The following is a 24,317-nucleotide window of genomic DNA, read 5'->3' on the forward strand; positions in this document are numbered from 1 at the left end:
AGGTATATTCAAAAGGTATATTCATAACAAAAGGTTATGTTGTGACCATATTCAAGTGATTCTGGAAAGGATTTCATTAAGGTAAACAGAATTACAGTTCATGTACTTACGCAAGCGTAGACAGGCTGACTGCATGATGGTAAAGTGAATTGTACTTGATGCATTTCTGTGATCTCCACAAATACACTTGTGCTCGAGCATAAACACTGGCATGGACTGGTTGGGCCAAATGGCTTGTTTCTGTGCGGTATATTCTACAAAAGTCATGTTGAAAACATGGTCATGGCGAAATGATTTTTGAACTAAATAATTGTTTCTACTGTTGTTACATCTGGACAGATGAGTGACATCATTGAGATGGTGAGAGATTCCAATCTAAAACTTACCTTAGCCTTTGGTATTGGTTTACATCATGCTGGACTCCACGAACATGACCGGAAGCATGTAGAAGAACTCTTTGTGAACTGCAAAATCCAGGTGACGACCCACTTTTCTCAAGATTGCCAAAAGAAACATTTTAAAAGTCCTTTATTTGATCATGTCTTTGTGTATGTAATTTTCTGATGCATTGGATTCTGTTTGTCCTAATTGTTGTTGTAGATCCTTATTGCGACAAGCACTTTAGCTTGGGGAGTGAACTTCCCTGCTCATTTAGTCATTGTTAAGGGTACTGAGTACTATGATGGAAAAACAAGACGTTATGTGGACTTTGCAATTACAGGTAGGAAGCATAGATATGATGTTTATCTCTTTTTTTTCTCTCTAATGCTATTTTATGGTTATTGCTGAATCTGGTGCATGTTTGCCCCAATTTTCATCATGGTTTAATTTGAAGAAATGTAAATCACTGAGCAGCAGAAAAGGCTGAGGGGAGACCTGAGTGACATGTACAAAATTATGAGAGGCACAGATAGGGTAGATAGGAAGGAACTTTTCCCCTCAGTGTGGTCAGTACCAGGGAACATAGATTTAAGGTAAAGGGCAGGAGACTTAGAGGAGATTTGAGAAAATTTTTCGCCCAGAGGATGGCGAGGGAACTGACTGCCTAAAAGGATAGTAGAAGCGGGAACACTCACAACATTTAAGAAGCATTTTGATGAGCACTTGAAACGCCATAGCATACAAAAGCTACAGACCAAGTGCTGGGGAATGGGATGAAATTGGTAGGTACTTGATGGCCAGCGCAGACACAGTGAGCCAAAGGGTCTCTTTTTGTGCTGTAAAACTCTATGAATTCTTAATGCTAACTAGGACACAGGAAAACTTCCCTGCTCCTCTTTGTTGTGATGTTGAGAGGATTTTTATGTCCATTTGAGATGGAAGGTGGGTCTTTGGTTTCATCTAAAAGATAGCACCTCCAACACTACAGCATTCCCTGAGTACATCGCTCTTGTCAGCTTGAGTTTTGTGCTGAAATCCTAAAATTCGGGCTTTAACTCATAACCCTCTGACTTGAGGAAGAGTGCTACCACTAAGCCAAGGAATCAGTACTCAAACAATTACATTTTACAGTAGATGGATGTTAGGATCTTTCTAAATGGATGAATCAGGGTGGACTCTTTTGAAATTATCTCACAATCTGGCGCCTAGCTGCAACGAGGACTTTATAAAAATTATAAACAAAGTAAAATAAGAAATTTCTCATTTTTTTTAAACTTCAGATGTTCTGCAAATGATGGGGCGTGCAGGCAGGCCTCAGTTTGATGACCAGGGAAAAGCTGTGATATTAGTCCATGATATTAAAAAAGACTTCTACAAAAAGTTTCTGTATGAACCTTTCCCTGTTGAATCAAGGTGAGTTATATTAAGAGAATTGCATAATGCCAGGGTTTGCAGATGAACATGTGACTTTTTTTTAACCTGTTTTGTCTGTAAGTGTCTAATCAGCCTTTTACATGCTTGATTGTTTTCCTGGGGGTTATCAGTGCTGCAGAATGGAATTCTTGCCCACTTTCTGTCTCAATGATTGTGTGAAACAGTTAAGTAAAGCACAGACGAGGTGAAGACCAAAGCTCTCTCTCTCTATACTTGCCCGAACAGTATGCTTTAAATCCAGCTAAAAAGGGTACACTTACATTTTATTCCCCGCACCAACCATTCCCGATGGCCTCTCTGAGGGTGATTGTCAATTTATGAGTACTGCATTGTTGGCAACAAAAAACTGGATTGATGTTCACGAAATTCGGTTCTCTCAGACCAATTTCATTTAGCAGAGAGGTGTTTTAGTTTTAAAGCCAGATCCTGAGTTTAAAGGACTGTCTGTCATCTGCTACCTTCTTCCTAATTCAAATCGGCGGTAGTACCAAGGTAATCCATCACCAAAGCTGCAATTATAAAAGTGGGAAGAATTACGAACATACTTATAGTGAACACACTTATTTTTTCATGGTATGTGGCAAGGCCAACATTTGCTGCCCAACCCTAATTGCCCTTGAACTGAGTGAATACTAGATTTGCAAGGGCATTTAAGAATCAAGCACATTGCTATGGCTCTGGAGTCATTAGGAGGCTAGATCGGATAAGAGCAGCAAACATCCTTCCCTAAAGGACAGAGGGTAGTTCAGAATCAACCACATTACTGTTGATCTGCATGGAGACCAAACCAGGAAAGTATGGCAGATTTCATAGAATCCCTACAGTGCAGAAAGAGTCCATTCATCCCATCGAGTTTGCACTGACCCTCAAAGAGACCCCTAACCCATTTAACCCCAGCTAACTTGCATATATTTGGACACATCGGGGCAATTTAACATGGCCAATCCATCTAACCTGCAAGTCCTTTTGGACTGTGGGAGGAAACTGGAGCATCCGGGGGAAACTTATGCAGACATGGGGAGAATGTGCAAACTCCACGCAGACAGTCACCAAAGGCTGGAATCGAACCCGGGTCCCTGGCTCTGTGAGGCAGCTAGCCACTGTGACACCCAAAAATACAATAGTGAACCAAATGAGGTTTAACGACAATCAGTTAAGCTTTTGTGGTCACTATTACTCAGATTGTCTTTCATTTCCAAATCCAAACTTAAATTCCACCAGCTGCCGTGGTGGGATTAGAACAAGTGTTCTCAGAGGATTCGCCTGTGCATCTGAATTACAAGCTCTGTGACATTACCAATACATGACCGTCACTCCGCCTGAATTAGGAGCAGGAGTAGGCCATTCAGACCTGTGTGCCTGCTCCACAATTCAATAATTCTACAAACTATCTGATTGTGGCCTCAACACCACTTTCCTTCCTACCCACTTTACTCTTTGATTCCCTTATAAATCAAGAATGTATTTAATTCAGCCTCCGAACTATTCACTGCCCCTGCCTCCAGCCCTCTCTGGAGAAGACAGTTCCCCAAATTTATGACTCTCTGAGAGAAAAAGATTCTTCCAATCCTTCTTAAATGGGCGACCCCTTATTTCTAAACTGTGTATTGGGGCTCTTAATTTACCTTCTACAGTAATAAGAGTCGGTAGTCCGGTTGATTGGAGATGTCAAAATACAATTTTATTCTAATTATTCACTTGAATACACTTGGTTAACAACTGCATCAAAACTTTAAAAATTAAATATCAAATGAGACATAAAAGGGTCAAACTCATGGCAAAAAGCACATAAAAGCATAAAGAAATCACTTTAAACACAAACAAATAGATAAATGATTCAAGAATTCAGGAAGAAGGCCTTGACCACGAGGTCCTACGTTTAAGGGAATTCTTATCTCTGGTTTAATCCCTCATTTAATCTCATTGGTTTCTAATTTTCAGCTGAGACCTCCTGGTTTGTTTAAATGGATGTCTGTTGACTGGTGCCTATCAAGACTAGCTCAGCATCTGCTGACACAGTCTTAGGAAAATTACTGGATATGTTTCTCACGCCTGGAGTCCTTGCAGCAACTGATAAGTTGATACATTCTTATTGCTGAATACACTGGAATACAATGGCTGATTCATCATATGAAACATTGAACAAAACAATGTCTGGATTCCCACAGTCTAATTCATTATGTGAAGCAATGACTGGATTCTCACAGTCAAGACACTTGTAATATTTTTTACCTCTCTGCTAAATGCATTCAATTAGCATCTAAAACTATCAATAAATCAATACACTATCATTGTGTCTCCAAGTTCTAGTTCCTTCCACATAGAGAAAAATCTTTAATTATCTACCCTTTCAAGACAGTGCAGGATCTTGTATGTTTCAATAAGATCGCCTATTAGTCTTCTAAACCCAAATGGATACAGGCTCTCCAACCTTTCCTCCATATAACCCCATCATGCAAGTGAACCTTACATAAGGAGACCAAACGGCATCTAGATGTGGTCTAATCAATACAGATTCAACTGTAGCAAAACAAACACTTCTTTATATTCCACTCTCCTTGCAATAAGAACATTCCATATGCTTTCCTAATCACTTGTACCTGCAGACTAACTGCAGCATAATGGATTAATAATTATAGTAATGAGATAGTGATGTGTGTTGTGATGTAACAGGGAGATCAGCAATCATGTGCTAGAGACTTGGTGCAGATTATGGAGTTATGCAATCTTTCCCCATTTAAATAATATCCTTTTTTTATTCTTTCTGCCAAATTTCACATTTTTCCATATTATATCCCATCTTTCAAATTTGTGCCCACTCACTTAACCTACCTATATCCCTCTGCAGACTGCTTATGTCTTCTTCACAACTTGCTTTCGTACCTATCTTTGTCTCACCAGCAAATTTAGCTGCCATACATTTGATCCTGTCACCCAAGTCATTGGTATCAATTGTAAATAGTTAAGGCTCCAGCACTGATCCTTATGGCCCTCAACTTGTTACATCTTACAAACACTAAAACGACCCATTTATGTCTACTCTGTTTCCTGGTAGCTAACATGAGACAAAACATAACTTAAAATGAAATATTATCTTGAAATTTAGCTAGATAAGCTGTCTGCATCCACCAAAATTCAGAGATTTGCAGTTTTGTTTTTATGGTTCATACAGAAGCAAAAAATAAGTGACCATCGCATCTTTGCCAAATCAGATTGTAACCCTGAATGAGATTGTAAGTCAAAATTGCCTGTCACATTGAGAGTACACTGTTCTAGTCATATTAAAAATAGGTGAAAAGTTATTGGGTAACTGACAGTATAATTATTTATGAACGAATACATACATAGTTAGTCCAGTTACTCCTTTACAAAAAAAAACAACTCCACTGTTTTTTGGTGTTATGTTAAAATGGCCAGTCATGGGTGCAATTCCCAAGATACAGGTTACAAATGCTAACCATAAAATTAAAGAAAATTAAATCTTCGTTTCTATAAACCAATTTTGGTGCCAACAGACAAAGTCCCTCACAAACCCGCCAATTTTAAAATTCACATCTCTGCAGCAATGGTACACTGCCAGCGGCCGCAAGCAAAGAGTGTAACTTCTGGCTCTGTGGAAGGAACGTTTGATCTCGAGAGTCGCCACTAAATCTGGCCAGTAGTTCTAGCAGTTCCAGCAGCACTAGAACTCAATCGTGCTGTTGGAACTGCAGCCAGTCCCACGTTGAAGACAGCATGAATCCCAGAGTGCAGTGAAGGCAGGATCTTTGGGTGGGGGAGGAATAGGGAAGGGAGACAGGGGCACCCTTTCAGAAATGATGCGGTGAGGCAGAAAGTGCAAGTATCATCTTGGGCAGGGGTGCATAAAGCAGCCTCCTCCCCCAGATGGTGAAATAGTGGACTCCCCTGCCCTCGCCCTCATGCACACAACAACTGCGTTATGGCATGGTGAATATAATATTCAGGTCAATGGGCTTGTTATCAAGCTCATGGGCCATTTTCTTACTAAAATGGGGCAGTGAGCGATATCCTCCCATCAGCCATATTATGGAAAACTAACATATTGACATTAAGTTCATGATCCAATTCTTCACGCTGGACATGTGCGCAGGACAGCAGCAGTTCCTTTGCAAACATAAAAATCCTAGCCATTGAATATACCTGTTGATAGAAAGTAGCTGTGTGAGAACAATACTGAATTAGTTCTGAAACAGAAGGGTGTTTTCTGCCACAAACATATCATCATAGACATTATTTTTTCTGTACTCCATAGTGAACATAAGGCATTAGTTTATAATTTTGTTACAAATAGTCTTTGGAGGAAATCTTTTCCCCTGAGTGCAGATAAAAGCAATCAAATCTTCAATATTAACTTTATTCCTGTGTGATGTGCTACATTCCCCATAGAGACTGGTAACTTCTAAAAAGAGATATGGATTTCCCAGTGACCAACAAGTTCACATTTTAAGACTTTTACTGAAACAAACAACCTTAAATCAACATCGACTAAATATTTCTCATTAACCAAGTAATACACTAAACAGGAGATCTTGTGGGAGCACCCCTACCGCTAGACCAGTAGCTCTGGGTTCAAGTCCAACACCAGGACTTGTTGGCCATAGAAGGAGCACTCATAACATGGCTCAATGGGCTGAATTAGCTCTGGAATCTTTCCACCACACCCCTACTATTCCCCAAAGAGTAAAAGTGGGTGTGTGTGAAAATACACTAAAAGAAAATGCACTAAACCACAGAAAACATATCCTCCTTTAATTTCTTAATACGGCAGAAAACCTCACACTGCATTTATATTTTACACTGCGCTCTCCAAGACAGGTCGTCTTATTTAAGTCAAACCTACTGGCATTAACTAGGACCCTTCTCCCTGCCTTGCCGAGGTGAATATTCCAGTGTCCTTTTAAACAGATTCTTCTTCACTGAACCCATTAGCATGATTGAATGAATTCCCGATTGTAAGGTTCCCCTGGAGATTCCATGGTCTCTAACTTTTCATAATTCTTGATTCCTCAAGAGTAGTTTCCATCTGGCGTCTTCCATCCTCACCAACTAAATACCCAGAAACAGTCCTTTTCTTCTGCATTCCATAAGGGCACTGTGTGAGTCTACTCCCTCCCACCAAATCCTTTGGTTTCTCTGGCTCTGAGACTCTGCAGCAGTACGACCTGGTGCTTTTCCTTTGTGTCTTGCTGTTAAAGGTGACTTTAAATAACATTTGAGCTGGGCCCACTGTCCCCATGGAAACCAGGACACGTGGATTCATCGCAAGGCAGAATTCAGCACAAGTTCACAGTATTCATTCAATTCTAGGGCATTCTGTTTCACTTTAAAAGAGTCCATTTAAAACATAAGACTGCTAGACTTTACAAGATTGTTAAGAGTGTCCTTGCTCATTTGTATTTCACACATTACAGTTTGTTGGAGGTGCTTTCTGATCACATGAATGCTGAAATTTCTGCTGGAACTGTCTCATCCAAGCAAGATGCCATGGATTACATTACCTGGACCTACTTTTTTCGACGTCTTATCATGAATCCCAGGTCAGTAATGATACCCTTCTATTGCTGGTTCCGATCGGGCAAATTTACTTTCTGCATTCACCTATCAAGCTACACAGTTTTTAAATCATCATTTAAAACTTGGCACCAGCATCGTATCCGACAACATTTTAGCCAAAGTGATGCATTCTAAATTTAACACTGCTGCACTCTGAAGTTTTTTGGGGGGGCAAAGCATTAGACAGTACTGTCTGTCAGATAACTGCAAACTTTGGGATGAGAGAGAACAGTCAGATCAAGATTGGCTAGCTGCAAAAAAAGGATGATGAAGAGAATGAAGCTTTTCACAGTTCATGGAGGAGATATACATACATAGATACATGGAAGATAGGAGCAGGGGGAGGCCTTTAGGCCCTTCAAGCCTGCTCCGCCATTCATCACGATCATGGCTGATCATCCAACTCAATAGCCTAATTCTTCTTTCTCCCCATAACCTTTGATCCCATTCTCCCCAAGTGCTATATCTAGCCGCCTCTTGAATATATTCAATGTTTTAGCATCAACTACTTCCTGTAGTAATGAATTCCCCAGATTCACCACTCCTTGTGTGAAGAAATGTCTCCTAATGTCTGTTCGAAATGGTTTACACTGAATCCTCAGACTGTGACCCTCAGAATACGACAGATGGAAAATCCAAAAGACTTTGGGCTGAATTTTCATGTAGAAGAGCACAAGTTATTGAAACCTGCAAGATGACTGTCCTTCTACAGTGCAGAAGGAGAGTCTGCACCGACCCTGTGAAAGAGAACCCTACCGAGGCCAATGTGGTGGTATGATTTGCATAGCTGTCTGCCATTGGTGCAGAACACCGGCTTACCATTGGCCCTGGTCGGTCATGTGCCTCTCGACCGATTGGTTGAGACCAGTCATGTGACGGCTCTCCGATTGGTCAAGAGGCTGAGTTAACCACGCCTCCATACCGAGGTATAAATAGTCAGAACGCCCGGCGGTCGTCCATTTTATTGTAGTCGACCGCAGGGCTAAGTTCTAGCTTATTAAAGCCTAACTTTTGTATAGCAACTCGTCTCTCGTGCAATTGATGGCTCATCAGCCAACTCCCTCATAAACCCCACCTGACCCTTGAGTACAATGGTTCAATTTTAGCATGGCCAATCCACTGCACATCTTTGGACTGTGGGAGGAAACCGGAGTACCCGGGGGAAACCCATCCAAACTTCACACACAGATAGTCATTCAAGGCCAGAATTGAACCCGGATTCCTGCCGCTGTGAGGCAGCAGTGCTAATCACTGTGCACCATGCTGCCTTCTAACTTGATGACTTCCACTTTTGACTCCAGCACAATAGGGTGCCTGCACAGAACCCCTCAGAAAAGTTGGGTTGTCAATTTCTCATTGCTAATCGCTCATAGTAACATACTGTTTTCACTTTAACATGGATGCCAGAAGTTTTTTCAGTCTTCATGAAACTTACCTGTGAAACCGAAACGATTATGTAGTGACAATTGAAAGGGCTGAAGCAATGACTGTCACAAGTACTTAGAGCAACTTTCTTGCCTGTTGGTGGAAAAAAGTTTGTTAAGAGGCTACTTTGCACAAAAGGATACTTACTACACTTTGCATATTTGCTTTGTCACATGCAGACGGGTATACTTTTACTACCTGAGGTGAGCACCAAGATGGCTAGCAATACTACTGAAGAGCAACGAGACGTGCAACTCATTGTGGGCACCACCCATGAAACAGGGTCTGTGGGCAGAGGTAAAACCAGAAAATGCTGGAAATACTGAGTAGGTCAGGCAGCATCTTTGGAGAAAAGCCCAGGTTTCCTACAGGCAGAGGATCAGATCCTTGACATGCCTGAGCACTATTATCTCAGGCAGCTCAGGATGTCACGTCAAGTGATGTCCGACACCTTGAGTCTCCTGGACCTGGGGCCACACTTGAGCAGTGGATGTCAGAGTCCCCACTGTCTTCAACATTTTTATCTTGGGATCCCTCGAGGACTTGCCGCAGATATGGCCAGGATCTCCCATAGGGCAGGATGCAAATGCATAAGACTGGTGACTGATGGATTTTTTGTCAGGGCCACAGATTAACTGGCTACGTTGCATGCTTGCTCAAGCCCGTGCGGCCGGTAAATCCCGGGAAAGGCTTCTCGCAGGCTTCCTGCCAGTCTTCATGCCTCATGGGATCCACCTAAGGCCCGCAAAGTGTCGGAATCTGCAGCACGCCCAAAAGAAGCGGGACCAACTTCAGCGAACTTAGCTGATATCTACCGGCCTCCTGGGATCTACTGACCGCCAGTGAGGCTGCAGCCAAGCGGGGTTCAGCACTTGTCCACTCAAAAGTGCACCAGGCGGAACAGCACCCAGGGAGGGGTCTCCCAGGCCATCAGAGACCCCTGATTGGCAGGGTCAGTGCAGTGGCTCCCTGGCACTCCCCCTGGAATGTAGGCACCTTGGCACTGCCCAGCTGTCACCTTGGCACTGTCCCCTGGCACTGGGGGTCCATGCTCATGAAAGGTGGAGGGGAGTATGAAGGGTGGGGGGTGTGCAGGACAGGTAAGTATGGCCCTCTGGGAGGTTTGGGGGGGTGATGGGTGGGGGTCCTGTAAGGAACCCCCACAGAGCGGGGTGTCCTCACTTGTGGGGGTGGGGGGGGCCATGAATTCCATAGCAGGGTGGGGGGGGGGGGGGGGGGGGTAGTGCCCATCTGTGGGGGACCCATGGATGGGGAGTGTGGAGGACACAGAAACTCACTTAGAGTTCAGGGCACCCTTTCAAAATGGCGGCCGGATCTTTGCGTTCAGCTCCTCAGTGCAGAAAAAGATTCTGTGTGGGCTAAACCTGTGAGAAACTCCCCCAGGCCCAGAAAAGTGATAGAATGTCATAGACATAGACATAGAACATTACAGCGCAGTACGGGCCCTTCGGCCCTCGATGTTGCCATTGAATGGCAGTGAGGAACTCGCTGGTTGTGCCGGCGAGAAACTCCCTGAAAAACCCACATCACAAATGAGCATAGAAAGTTTTCCGTTGAACCACGCCCTCTCTCACCTTTACCACTGATGCCAGTCAGAGTGAGCATGTGGTCTGGCTTCGCGTATCAGTTGGTTTCCCACAGGTAGAGGCCATCATTGTCTGCGCACATGTGACAATCCAGAACCTGACAGAATGACCAGGAATACCTGTCAACTGCAAGGGCTTCCTCTCCATTAATGTGCAACTGATAGCAATCAGAAAAAGATGTTTATATAGATGTGCACAAAATCCCCAGGCACTGCCCTGATGCTTTTTCCAATGGCACAAAGAAGACTCATTGTGCCTGCAGCAATAGAAAAGAGATATCCAGCTCCAGGTCTGTCGCACTGTAGCTTACTGCACTTCAAGTTTACGCTCAAATGCCTTTTAAATGCAATGAGCATGTGTGCCTCTATCATCCTTTCAGGCAATGAGTTCCAGATCCCTACCATCCTTCGTGTGAAAAATAAATTTTCTTCAACTCCCTCTAATCCTTTTACCAATTATTTTAAATATATACACCCTGGTTATTGACCTCTCTGAGGAAACTAAGTACTTCCAATCCACTTTATCAACATCCCTTATAATTTTATACAGAAAGAAGTCTTACAACACCAGGTTAAAGTCCAACAGGTTTGTTTCAAACACTAGCTTTCGGAGCACTGCTCCTTCCTCAGGTGAATCTGAGTGTCATTCGCCTGAAGAAGGAGCAGTGCTCCGAAAGCTAGTGTTTGAAACAAACCTGTTGGACTTTAACCTGGTGTTGTAAGACTTCTTACTGTGCTCACCCCAGTCCAACGCCGGCATCTTCACATCAGTTTTATACAGCACAGTTAAATATCTCCTCAACTACTTCTCTTCCAAAGAAAATAATCCTTCCTATCCAATCTTTCCTCACAACGAGAATTCTCCATTCCTAGCATCATCATCATAAATCTCCTCTGTAACCATGCTACTGCAATCACATTCTTTGTATAATGCAGTAACCAGAATTGTACACATTACTCTTGCTGTAGCAGTGCTAGCTCCCAGATCGCTTTAAGGGATGGCTGCTAGACAACTTGGTTCATTACATCTGTGAGAAATCCCACCACTGAAGCCCACCAGTGCTACAGTGAATTCCATCTTGTCCCAGATGTGTGCTTAAACAGCATATCAATATGCTGAAGATGCGCTTCAGGTGCCTGGACGGATCTGCGGCTTCCTTCAGTAAACACCAGCCAGGGTCACCAGGATAGTTGTGGTTCCTGTCCTCTGCACATTTCACAACAGCAAGGCTAGGACCTATGGAAGAAACCAGTCAAAGAGCTCACATCTGTCAGATCGCTGGCACAGTGGTTAACACACTGCTACCTCACAGCACCAGGGACCCGGATTCAATTCCGGCCTTGGGTGACTGTGTGTAGTTTGCCCGTTCTTCCAGTGCCTGTGTGAGATTCCTCCGGGTGCTCTGGATTCCTCGCCCAGTCCGAAGACGTGCAGGTTAGGTGAATTGGCCATGCTAAATTTGCCCCTTAGTGTTCAAAGATGTTCAAAGGTTAGTGGGGGGAGAGTGGGCTTATCGGTGTAGACTCGATGGACCTTCTGCACAGTAGGAATTCTTTGATTCTACGATCCTCGGGCAATTTGGAGTGAAAGCTGAAGAGCAGGAGAATGATGTGGGAAATACACCCCAGCTGCTCACAATGCTTTGCACTAGTTGGCACACATCGCCAGAAAATGCAACGGCCACTTTTTCATCTCCTTCCACCTCTACCCCATAAATGTCACTGATGTCAAGCAGTCCTGCAACCAACCATCGCTTGAATATTCTCGCCCACCCTTTCTAAGGCCTTTCCTTTATTCATTTTTATTATCAGTTATCTTGGCACTGAATGTTTCCTTTCCTCAGCCACGCCACCTCTCTCCTCCATTAAAACCATTCCTTAAAATCTATCTTGGCACTAAAAGGTAGCACAGTGGTTAGCACTGTTGCTTCACAGTGCCAGGGTCCCAGGTTCGATTCCCGGCTTAGGTCACTGTCTGTGCGGAGTCTGCATGTTCTTCCCGTGTCTGCGTGGGTTTCCTCTGGGCACTCCGGGGATTCCTCCCACAAGTTCTGAAAGACGTACTTAGGTGAATCAGACAAAAGAATTCTCCCTCTGTGTACCTTAACAGGCGCAGGAATGTGGCAACTAAGGGATTTTCACCGTAACTTCATTACAGTGTTACTTTAAGCCTACTTTTATTGCTGATAAAGATTATTATAATTATTATTACAAATGTTTCCTTTACTAAGCCATGCCACCTCTCTCCTCCATTAAAAACATTCCTTAAAATCTAGGGGGAAAATGCTGTAAAATCTCAGCAAGTCTGGCAGCATCTGTAGGGAGAGAAAAGAGCTAACGTTTCGAGTCCGATGACTCTTTGTCAAAGCTCTGACAAAGCTTTGACAAAGAGTCATCGGACTCGAAACGTTAACTCTTTTCTCTCCCTACAGATGCTGCCAGACTTGCTGAGATTTTACAGCATTTTCCCTTTCGTTTCAGATTCCAGCATCTGCAGTAATTTGCTTTACTTCCTTAAAATCTACCTTGGTACTAAATGTTTCATTTCCTGAGCCTCGCCACCTCTCTCCTCCGTTAAACCGTTCCTTAAAATCTACCCCAGTAACCAAGCTTCAGATCATCTTTCCTAATGCCTCCTCCTTGGCTGTGTATCAGTTTTGTTTTCTGGTTACCTTCCAATGAATGCAAGTTGCTGTTAGTTTAAACAGATGTTTTTACAAGGCACAATACAAACAGCAGCAGCAGATGCTAAGAAGCAGAGGAAAACCAGTCTTCTTTGTCGCTGCTTTTAAAACTCATGGTTTTCACTTGTCTGCCCTCCTGATTGCAGGCGACCTCACCTGTGAGAGATCCAAGCGACCAAAGCATATTCTAAAAGCTAACCAGAATACTAGGTATTTTTAGGGGGAGGGGTTAAAGTACTTCTGCATATGGTTTGCAGTTGCACAATGAATGGATTCCAGATGGGAGATACTAGAAGAATTCCTTCTGTAAGCAAATTCTACTCATTATTTGAAAGGAATTTCCTATCAGCTATGTGTTCCCCATAAACAAAATAGTTGAATTGCATCATTTTGAAAACAAATGTAGTAAAATGTAGACAGTAGTGAGTTAGAAATAAAGGAACTGGAGGAGAGGAGACAAATTTAGCCCCTAGGCCTGTTTTCACCATTCAGTGAATGACCTACAGCCTAATTCCATATTACTCACCTTTGCCCCATATACTTAACACCTTTGGTTAACAAAAATCTTTCAATCTCAAAGTTAAAGTTAACAATTGATCTAACATCAATTTGTATAAGAGAGTTCCAAACTTCCAGTGTAGAAGTGTTTTCCAATTTCATTTTTAAATTGGTTTATCAAGTGGTCTCCAGTAGATCAACTTTTAAAAAAAATTTTAAAGTACCCAATTATTTTTTTTTCCAATTAGCATGGCCAATCCACCTAACCTGCACATCTTTGGTTTGTGGGGGTGAAACACATGTATACATGTGGAGAAGGTTTAAACTCCACACGGACAGTGATCCAGTGCCGGGATTCGAACCCTGTTCCTCAGCGCCGCAGTCCTAGTGCTAATCACTGCGCCACATGACGCCCTCCAGAAGATCAACTTGACCTGGCCAAATACTATTATTGTAATCAAAGATTACGAGTCCATCACATAAACCTGCCTCCCATCCATTGACTCTGTCTACACCTCCCGCTGCCTTGGGAAAGCGGGTAGCATAATCAAAGACCCCTCCCAACCGGCTTACTCACTCTTCCAACTTCTTCCATCGAGCAGGAGATACAAAAGTCTGAGAATACGCACAAACAGATTCAGAAAAAGCTTCTTCCCCACTGTTACCAGATTCCTAAACCCTCTTATGGACGGATCTGATTAATACTACACTACTGTATGCTTCACTCGATGCCGGTGTCTATTTGTAATGTGAGAGTACCTTTAAGAAGAAATGGGTGTTTATCAGTGATGTCAGAGTGTGGGTGGAGCTGGGCTGTCTGTCAGCCTTTAACTTTTGTTTTAGTTTCGTTTTCAGTGTTGGAGCTGAAGCTAGACAAAGCAGGTGTACTGTTGATCTCTCTGCCATGAAAAGACTATCTCTTGAGCATTTGGTGAATTCAGAATTATAAATGTTTTCAGTCGTAAATGTAAACTTGATGTGCTTCTGTTAAAAGGTATTTATTTTGTCTTCTGGATGTTGTTTGGGAAGTTATTAAGGATTACTTAGTGTTGTATTCTTTGGTGGTTGTTTGAATTGATGGTTGCTAAGATGTTCACTCTATGTTTTAAAAAGGTTAACTTGAGTTCAGAGAATTAACATTGTTTTGCTTTAAAAAATACTTTTCCATTTCTGCTATACCACACCTGTAGAGTGGGCCGTGTGCTTTCCCAGACCACAATCTGTTAAAAGTTGTGGGCCAGATGAACTCCATGATACACATTGGGGTTCTCTAAACCCTGGCCCATAACACTATGTATTTACATTGTGCACCTTGTGTTGCCCTATTACGTATTTTCTTTTCATGTATTAAACGATTGACTTGCACACAGAACAATACTTTTCACTGTACCTCGATGCACGTGACAATGAACAAATACAAAATTAAACAAATATTCCAATGCAATGAAATTACATTTCTTGTATTGTTTTGCTTAATTATTGGAAAGCCTTTGGTCCTTTAGCAGCCTTTAGTCAAGGTACTTCTGATTTGGTCCGTGGTTAGGAAAAGGAGAGTGTAATTGCAAGTGAGGCAGTTATGAGAACCCAGAAAGTATCAATAGAGGAATCTCAGCCCTTGCAGTCATCCAACAGGTTTAATGTTCTTATACTTTGCGTGGATGGTGCAGGGAGGATCAGTAAACTGAACATGGCAACATGGTACAGGGAGAGTCATATGGAGGAGATAAAAAGGAATGTAGCTATAGTTGGGCGGCATAGTAACAGTGGTTAGCACTGTTGTTTCACAGCACCAGAGACCCGGGTCCGATTCCTGGCTTGGGTCACTGTCTGTGCAGAGACTGCACATTCTCCTCATGTCTGTGTGGGTTTCCTCCCAATGCTCCGGTTTCCTCTCTCAAGTCCCAAAAGATGTGCTTGTTAGGTAATTTGGACATTCTGAATTCTCCCTCCGTGTACTCGAAAAGGCGTTGTCCCTTTCTGCTTCTGATTTCCTAAGCATCTTCCCATTTTGAAAATAGTCTATGCCTCCATTTCTCCTTCCAAAGTGTTTTAAAGTAAGAATAATTATAACATGATCAAATTTCACATTTAGTTTGAGCGTGAAAAATTTCAGTCTGAATCTAGTATCTTAACCTTGTATTGCCTTTATTTAAGTTTATGAAGACAGAGTTGGCAAAGTTTCCATAAAGTACGGTAGCATGGTGGTTAGCATAAAAGCTTCACAGCTCCAGGGCCCCAGGTTCGATTCCCGGCTGGGTCACTGTCTGTGCGGAGTCTGCACGTCCTCCCCGTGTGTGCGTGGGTTTCCTCCGGGTGCTCCGGTTTCCTCCCACAGTCCAAAGATGTGCAGGTTAGGTGGATTGGCCATGCTAAATTGCCCGTAGTGTCCTAAAAAGTATGGGGGGGGGGTTGTTGGGTTACGGGTATAGGGTGGATACGTGGGTTTGAGTAGGGTGATCATGGCTTGGCATAACATCGAGGGCCGAAGGGCCTGTTCTGTGCTGTACTGTTCTATATATAAAGTAAATAAGTAGATAAAGTGAGGGTGGATTCCTTAGAGGATGAGACTGAAGAATTGGTCATGGGAAACAAAGAAATGACAGAGGCTTTGACCAAGAATTTTCCATCTGTCTTCACAGCAAAAAACATAAAAATATTCCAAGAATAGTAGAAAAGAGTAAGAAGTCTTACAACACTAGGTTAAAGTCCAACAGGTTTGTTTCAAACACTAGCTTTCGGAGCACTGCTCCTTCCTCAGGTGAATGAAGAGGTATGTTCCAGAATCATATATATATAGACATAGTCAAAGGTGCCAGACAATGCTTAGAATGCGAGCATTTGCAGATAATTAAGTCTTTACAGATCCAGAGATAGGGGTAATCCCAGGTTAAAGAGATGTGAATTGTCTCAAGCCAGGACAGTTGGTAGGATTTCACAAGCCCAGGCCAGATGGTGGGGGATGAATGTAATGCAACATGAATCCCAGGTCCCAGTTGAGGCTGCACTCGTGTGCGGAACTTGGCAATAAGTTTCTGCTCAGCGATTCTGCATTGTCGCGCGTCCTAAAGGCCGCCTTGGAGAACGCCTTGGTCAACCCGGACCTGGGATTCATGTCGCATTACATTCATCCCCCACCATCTGGCCTGGGCTTGCCAAATCCTACCAACTGTCCTGGCTTGAGGTAATTCACACCTCTTCAACCTGGCGTTACCCCTATCTCTGGATCTGTAAAGACTTAATTAACTGCAAATGCTCGCATTCTAAGCATTGTCTGGCATCTTTGACTATGTCTATATATATATATATATATATATGTTTCTGGAACACACCTCTTCATTCACCTGAGGAAGGAGCAGTGTTCTGTAAGGTAGTATTTGAAACAAACCTGTTGGTGTTGTAAGACTTCTTACTGTGCTGACCCCAGTCCAACGCCGGCATCTCCACATCAGTAGACAAGAGGACAGAAGGGAGGGAGGAACTCAAAACAATCACAACCACTAGCGAGAGACTACCAGGGAAACTAATGGGACTAGATGAGGCTGGCAATGCTCCTGGACTAAAGTTCCTACATCCTAGTATCTTAAAGGAAATAGCATGGTTATAATCTTCCTAAATTCCCTAGATTCAGAAAAGGTACCAGCATATATGCTGAGAGGATTTTTTTCTCTCATGCAGAACCAAGCCCTTGGGAAGCACAGTTTAAAAATAAGGGGTCTCTCATTTAAGATGATGGGGAGGAGGAAGTTATGGTTAGGAATGGGTTAATAGACCTTCCAATTAAATACTAATCTGATGTCAATTATCCAATAGATGTCACTGATATATAAAAGGTTTACAGGTGGCACTATTTGTTTGGTGGAGATTTGTGTGTGAAGTTGGATCAAAGTAATAAAGGTGTTCTTAGGAGAAGCAGAACTCTTGTCTCCTTTACTTTACAGCAACCCAAAAGCTTAAACAATTAGTCTGTGCAATTTCTCCCACAGAAAGCTGTGGGTTGTTGAATATACTCAAGGCTGACAGATCTTTGATGAACAAATGATTCAATGATTAAGGGGAAAAGGAAAGTAGAGTTAAGGCAACAATTAGATCAGCCATAATTTTATTGAATGGCAGAGCTGGCCTGATGGGTCTAATGGCCTACTCCTGATTCTATTATAATCTTATGTTCTGAGGCAAGGGGCGGTGGCAAGCAATTGCTGAGAATATGGGAGAAATTGGGTTGGGCATGAGATCAAACAGGACGTACAGTAAGCAAGAGGTAGAAGATACATTCAGGATAAATTACATGACAGAGAGCACAGCAAATTGAGAAAAGAGGGAAGGACTACTGAGAGGAGGAATATGGTCATATACTAATTGGTCAGTGCAATGTAGAAGATGTCGGCTTGACTCGGTAAATACCATTCTCAGCACAGAGTCATAAAGTTGTGTAAAGTCACATACCCCAATTTAAGGACTTTAACAATTTATTCCCATACTTTGATGCAATTCTGAAGGAATTATCTTTGGGTTAAGACATTAAATCAAGAGCCCGTCTCTACCTATTGTATGTGCCGCAGTTTCAGATACTTTTGAGGTAAATGATCAGCCACTATATAAGTGCCAATCTTATTTTCTTCCTTTCAAGGTATAGCAGCCTTGAAACTATTATTTTAGCTTTTGAAAACCACCTGAGCAATTTGTTAAGTTGAGAACATGAAGTTACAACGACCTGGTAAAACTATTTTTCTTCAAATGTCTTTGAGATGCTAAATTCCAGTCTTTTGGGATGCTTTCACCCAATTTCAAAGAATATTCTCTCCCTCACTGGTTATAATTCAAATCTCCAAGTTTTCTTCAACTTTAAAGCTAAAATAGACTTGTTCCACATCCTCACTGGTAATTATAACACTTGCATTTATAAGTATCTTGAAGAGTATCACAGTGATTTAAGGATAGAAAAGAGATGATGTATACACCATATGGGCCATTTATTAATGTTCTGTTAAAAACCCCATGCTTACACATGTAAACCTGGTGCAGATGTGTTAAACCCATCTGCAATATTGTGTTTTATGACCAATTATGTGCTAATTCGAATGAGATTGCCTCATTATTCATCTCATCACTTCATTGTACGTATAACAGATTCCCTAATTAAAATAGTATGTTTTGACCGTTATTTTGAAGTATTTCACAGACTTGTCAAATGTGTAAATTGTAAAATGCTAATAAGTTAAATCATGTGGCTTCTTCTTACCCCTTGTATTTTTTTCCAATTTCCTTGTCATTTAGTTTTCAATGAAGAAAATTCTCTTTAAACTTTGACTCCCGCTGCCCTGCACTCAAGCCTGTGAGCACATAATGAGCTAGATTCTTCAGCCCCCTAGACGCTATTTCTCGGCGGGGCGCCGTTGCCAGTGGTGGAATTCTCTACTCCCCGCTCCCCCCCCCCCGCATGTCAATGGAATTTCCCATTGAAGCCATCCCACCCCGCCGGGAAACTCGCGGGGTGTGTTGTCGGTGGGAACAAAGGGCTGGATTCTCCGCATCCTGATGCCGAAATCGCGTCCGGCGCTGGGGCGGAGAATCCATTTCCACACATGGAATCGGGACCAGCGCCAGTTCCTCAATTCTCCGACCCCCGAAACGTGGCGTATCCCCGACCTGCGGCCATTGCCAGAGGCATGCCCCACTATTCTCCCCCCCCCCCCCCCCGACCGGCCAAAGTCTCGACGGCATGGATCAAACATGGTCCTGCCATTTGGAATACTTGAGTCGCAGCTGAGGACTCAGTCCACGGCCGCCATAGTCAGCGGTGGGCCAATCAGAGGGCAGGGGGGCCTCATAGAGGACAGGGTTATTTTTGGGAGGGCGATCCGGTCGGACATGTGGCCGATCAAGGGCACTATTTAGGAGGTCCATCTCCACAGTCTGAGTCCGCCATGGAGCACGGCGTGGCCACTGGAGGCTGCCGCCATGCGCATGCACGGCCTCTGACCCAGAAGTGTGGGGGCCAATATCTGCAGCTAATGCTGCTCGATTCACGACAGGTCCCTACTAGCCCCCTGCAGGGCTATGAATATGGGGTCTTTTGACACCAGTTTTTCGGCGTGGTGACATAGTCCCACAAACGGAGAATCCAGCCCAGAGAATCCCAACGGCTGTAGAATTCCAGCCATTTTTCTTTCTTTTCCCGAGACACTGCTTCCTTTTTCTCGCTAACAAAAGATCTGTGCTCCTGGTTGGAGCCACCACCTAACTGTGCGCCTCAAAATCAGTTTCAAGTAAAGGGTGACTTTACAAATTCCACTTATACATGTTTGTTACAGATTGACTTTGCTCTCTCCTTGTCTCAGCTGCCTCTCCTACTCCTGCCCCCACCCCAGCATCCACCCTGCAACACAACTCTCAAGTCAGCAGGCAATTTGAGTCCAAACAGTATAATAGATATAAAATTCATGCCTCACCCAACATTCGCACATATAATACCCTTGCCCAGGAGTCCACGTTATTCTTTCCTTTTTGCTCTATATAATACCAAGATACCCAAATATAATGCCTCTAATAGTGTCCAGTTTTGATCAACTAACAAGTCACAGAGTTTGAACATGAAACGTTTCTGGGGCTGGATTTTCAGTTGCTGGTGGGGGAGAGAAGGATGCCAGGCCAGATTTGAAAATTGCATTCCCGGAGGGCAGCAATGGATCCCTGCACCTCCAGAACCCAATGTGATTTTCAAAGGGCAGGGAGGGGAGAGCCATTTGGAAAACTGCACTCCTCCAATTAAGCCCTCATTGAGCTCACTGATGAGTTCACCAACAGGCCGTCAGTGGAGATGAAGCAGTTTTAAATTTTCAATCGGCAGGCATCAGGGAAACTGAGGACCTGGGACATGTTGGGGTGCATCTGGCCTGAACGCAGTTGGAAGACATGGAGTATGATGGATATCATGGTCAGCATATTTAAAAGAAGGAAAATATTGCTCAGCTGCATAACTGGTGACACATGGCATTGCAGATGTAGAGAGGCTTGTTCTTGTTAACAGTGAGAGGGAGGAGTCTTCAGAGTGGCGTCAGACTGCTGGCATAACTTGGGCTGCAGTGGTTGGCAAAGGATGCCAATGAATAATCAAGCAACAGCTGAGGGAGTTGAGATGGGAATAGGCTATTTGAACATTGGACTGAGTAGCAGGGAAGCGCTTCAGCAGAGGCAAGCTGGCCGTGAGGTGACCAAAAGGGGATACAGAGTGGCTGCAATGGGAAGAAGACATCTGATCTGAAGCACAAGTACTATAGGAACAGTTGGTCTTGAACATTTGGGCTCTGGTTCACATTGACAGCTTCATGGCAATCTCCTACCTGCAGCCATCAATGTCACCATCGCCCTGAATATTTAGACATTCGGGTTATTCCAGAGATCAACTGCAGACCTGAGGGTATCTGCACAGTTAGCAACTCATCCCACCTTCACACAGGTCATATTCCAGAAGGCGGGGAGCCACATCCATTTTGAGACAAAAGGACCTACAGAGACACAAAGGGCTTTGCTGCTGTCAATGGGTTTGGGGGCCATGAATTGTACTCACGTGGCCATCAAAGCACCGACAGACCAGCCAGACAAATTGTTGACAGAAAAGTCTTCTACAGACTGAATGTGACCTCAACAAGCACATGTTCATTCAGTTCCCAGAAGTCATCCTGCAAGAGTCTCCAGTCCTGCAAGTGTGCCTTTATTGAACAGACCACCAGCATCTTGAGGATGTGTGGCTTTGAGTGTCCTCCAATGTGAGGCAACCAGGGTGTCTTGTACTATGGTTCTCTGCTGTGTGGTGCACAAAATTACAATATGACAGAGGACTGGATCTGTATGAAGAGGAGGACTGAGAAAACACGCTTCTGCGGGAAAAAAAACAGAAAGCAGGGACCGGATGGCGCTGCATGGGAGCTTTATCATTCGAGAAAGACTGCTGAGGCCATTCCAGTGCTCACAGTGATTGGTAAGCTGGCATGGCCTTCAGAACCACACTGATTCAGCATTATTTCACTTTAACACCTCTAAGCCCGATGATAAGTGACTCCATTCACCTTCCATCAGAGAAATTATCCAATGAGTGCACATATTTGAATAAGCCCATTACCACCATGGACATGCCCCACATCACAGACCATGGAACTGCACCAATCTCTGTCACAAGGCCTTGCGGCATGGATGGGTCCTGAGTCAGAAGTGCCAAGGAGGTGAGGAATGACGCCAATTTCCCTTGAAGGGTGGTCCCCACATTAGTCTCTTTCATAACCCCCTTGCATGCTGAATGACACGACTGGCATCAATTCTACCGACTAAGACACGGCTGGCATCGATTCTACAGCCTAAGACACGGCTGGCATCGATTCCAAGCATCTCTTATTATCAGCGACACTGAGTAGTCAATGGAACAGGGAGTCTCACTCATTCTGTGTAAGCCATATGCTGCTGCACCCCTCAAAGTGGTGGTCCAAATGGCCCTCCAAGAGGTGGTCACTTTCTCAAGAGAGGATCAAGCACTCCAATCACTGAGTCATGAGGAAGCACATGTGCTGCCTGGGCTCCTCCATTGTCTGTCCATGACTTCAACACATCAGGGATCTCCAACATTCAGAACCTCGTCTGCCTCTGGTGCTCATTTGGTCTTCCTGCACAGAAAGAGGCCCTTCTGCCCATCATGTCTATGCCACCCATCAAACACCTATCTATTTTAATCCATTTTCCAGCACTTGGTCTGTAGCCTTGTATGCTATGGTGTTTCAAATGTGCATCTAACTGCTTCTTAAATGTTTTGAGGGTTCTCGCTTTTCAGGCATTGAGTTCCAGATTCCCACCACATTCTGGGTGAAAAAGCCTTTCCTCAAATCCTCTGCTCCGTACCTTAAATCCTTGCCACCTGGTTACTAACCCCTTTACTAAGGGGAAAAGTTTCTTCCTATCTACCCGAATGGTCTGTCGTAATATTATACACCTTAATCTGGTCCCCCCTCCACCTTCACTGTTGTAAGGAAAACAAGCTCAGAATATCCAGCTTCTCTTCATAGCTGTAACTCTCCAGCCCAGGCAAACTCCTGGTGAATCTCCTCTGTAACCTTTCTGGTGTAATCACATCCTTTTTGTGACACCTAAGGCCTAGCTTCTGTGGAGCATAGCTCTGTCTGTCCTCCATCTTTCGAGATGGTCCATAGCTGCATCTGCCTCACCCTCCTCCTCCGGAGCTGCCAGTCACCCAGTGCCCCCCATTCTATACTTATGCTGAAACAAGGCGATTGTGACTGTCGTGGAAGTATGGTGCGACAATACTGGCTCTGTGAGGATCTTCCCACCAACTATGCAGGCTCGGTCTGTTCCACATAAGCTGCAGGGCATGTATCTTCCCTTTGTTCTCTCACGGAATATGGATGTCACTGGCAAGGCCAGAATTTGTTGTCCCTCCTTAATTACCCTTGAATTGAGTGGTTTGCTGGGCCAGTTCAGAGTCAGTCACATTGGGTTTCCTCTGGGTGCTCTGATTTCCTCAGGTTAGGTGGATTGGCCATTATTAATCCGTAGGGTTAGGGTGGAGAGTGGATTGTGGTAGAGTGCTCTACCAGAGGGTTGGTGCAGACTCAATGGGCCTCCTGCACTGTAGGGATTCCAAGGAAAACTACTTTTGTGTCTGCAGTCACATGAAGGCTAGACTGGATAAGGGTGGCACATTTTCTTCCCTAAAGGACATGAGTGAATCAGATGGATTTTTGCAGCAATCAGTGACAGTTTCATGATAACCATTACCGAGACTAACTTTCAATTCCAGATTTATTAATTTAATTTCAATTCCACCAGCTCCCATGGTGTAATTTGAAGCCATTGCCCCAGAACATGAGCCTGGGTCTGGGTATCATTACCATAATGCCACCATCTCCCTGAGAGAAACACAAAACGGTGGTGCTTCACCTGCTTCAAGACCACCATCATACCGGTGCAAAAGAAGAACCTGGCAACATGCCTCAATGACTATCGTTCGGTGGCCTTGATATCAATCGCAATGAAGTGCTTCGAGAGGTTGGTAATGAGACACATCAACCCCCTACTCCCATAATGCCTAGATCCACTGCAGTTTGCTTACCGCTACAACCGGTCCACAGCAGACACCATCTCCCTGGCCCTACGCTCATCCCTGGAGCATCTCGACAACAAGCACTCCTACATCAGAATCCCATTTGACTACAGCTTTGCCTTCAACACCATAATCCCAGTCAAGCTCACGTCAAAGCTCCAATACCTAGGAACTGCAACTGGATACTCGAATTTGTGACCCATAGACCACAATCAGTAAGGATAAACAGTACCTCTTCCATGATAATCCTCAATACCGGGGCCCAGCAAGGAAGCGTACTTAGCCCCTATTATATTGCCGATACACACACAACTCCATGGCAACATTTGGCTCCAACTCCCATCTACAAATTTGCTGATAACACAACCTTAGTGGGTCGGAACTTGAACAACGATGAGTCAGAATACAAGAGGGAGGTAGATTACAAGTGGAGTGGTGCAATGACCACAATCTCTCCCTCAAGGTCAGCAAAACTAAGAGCTGGTCATTGACTTCAGGAAGCAAAGAACTGTACAACCCCCTGTCTGCATCAATGGTGCCGAGGTGGAGATAGTTGACAGCTTCAAATTCCTAGGGGTGCACATCACCAACAATCTGTCCTGGTCCACCC

General features: G+C 43.9%; 1 protein-coding gene across 3 annotated transcripts in view; it reads left to right on the forward strand.

Moving 5' to 3' along the window:
* ascc3 (activating signal cointegrator 1 complex subunit 3) overlaps positions 1 to 24,317 on the forward strand; it is a 661,661-nt gene that overhangs the window by 519,799 nt on the left and 117,545 nt on the right. For all 3 annotated transcript variants that reach the window (XM_038799272.1, XM_038799274.1, XM_038799273.1), the window contains exons 31-34: positions 340 to 477; positions 601 to 721; positions 1,662 to 1,794; positions 7,248 to 7,373. In XM_038799272.1, coding sequence (XP_038655200.1) covers positions 340 to 477; positions 601 to 721; positions 1,662 to 1,794; positions 7,248 to 7,373 — 518 coding nt within the window. The remainder of the gene's footprint in view (positions 1 to 339; positions 478 to 600; positions 722 to 1,661; positions 1,795 to 7,247; positions 7,374 to 24,317) is intronic.

This window comes from Scyliorhinus canicula, chromosome 6, assembly GCF_902713615.1.
Source record: "Scyliorhinus canicula chromosome 6, sScyCan1.1, whole genome shotgun sequence".
Classification (NCBI taxonomy): domain Eukaryota; kingdom Metazoa; phylum Chordata; class Chondrichthyes; order Carcharhiniformes; family Scyliorhinidae; genus Scyliorhinus; species Scyliorhinus canicula.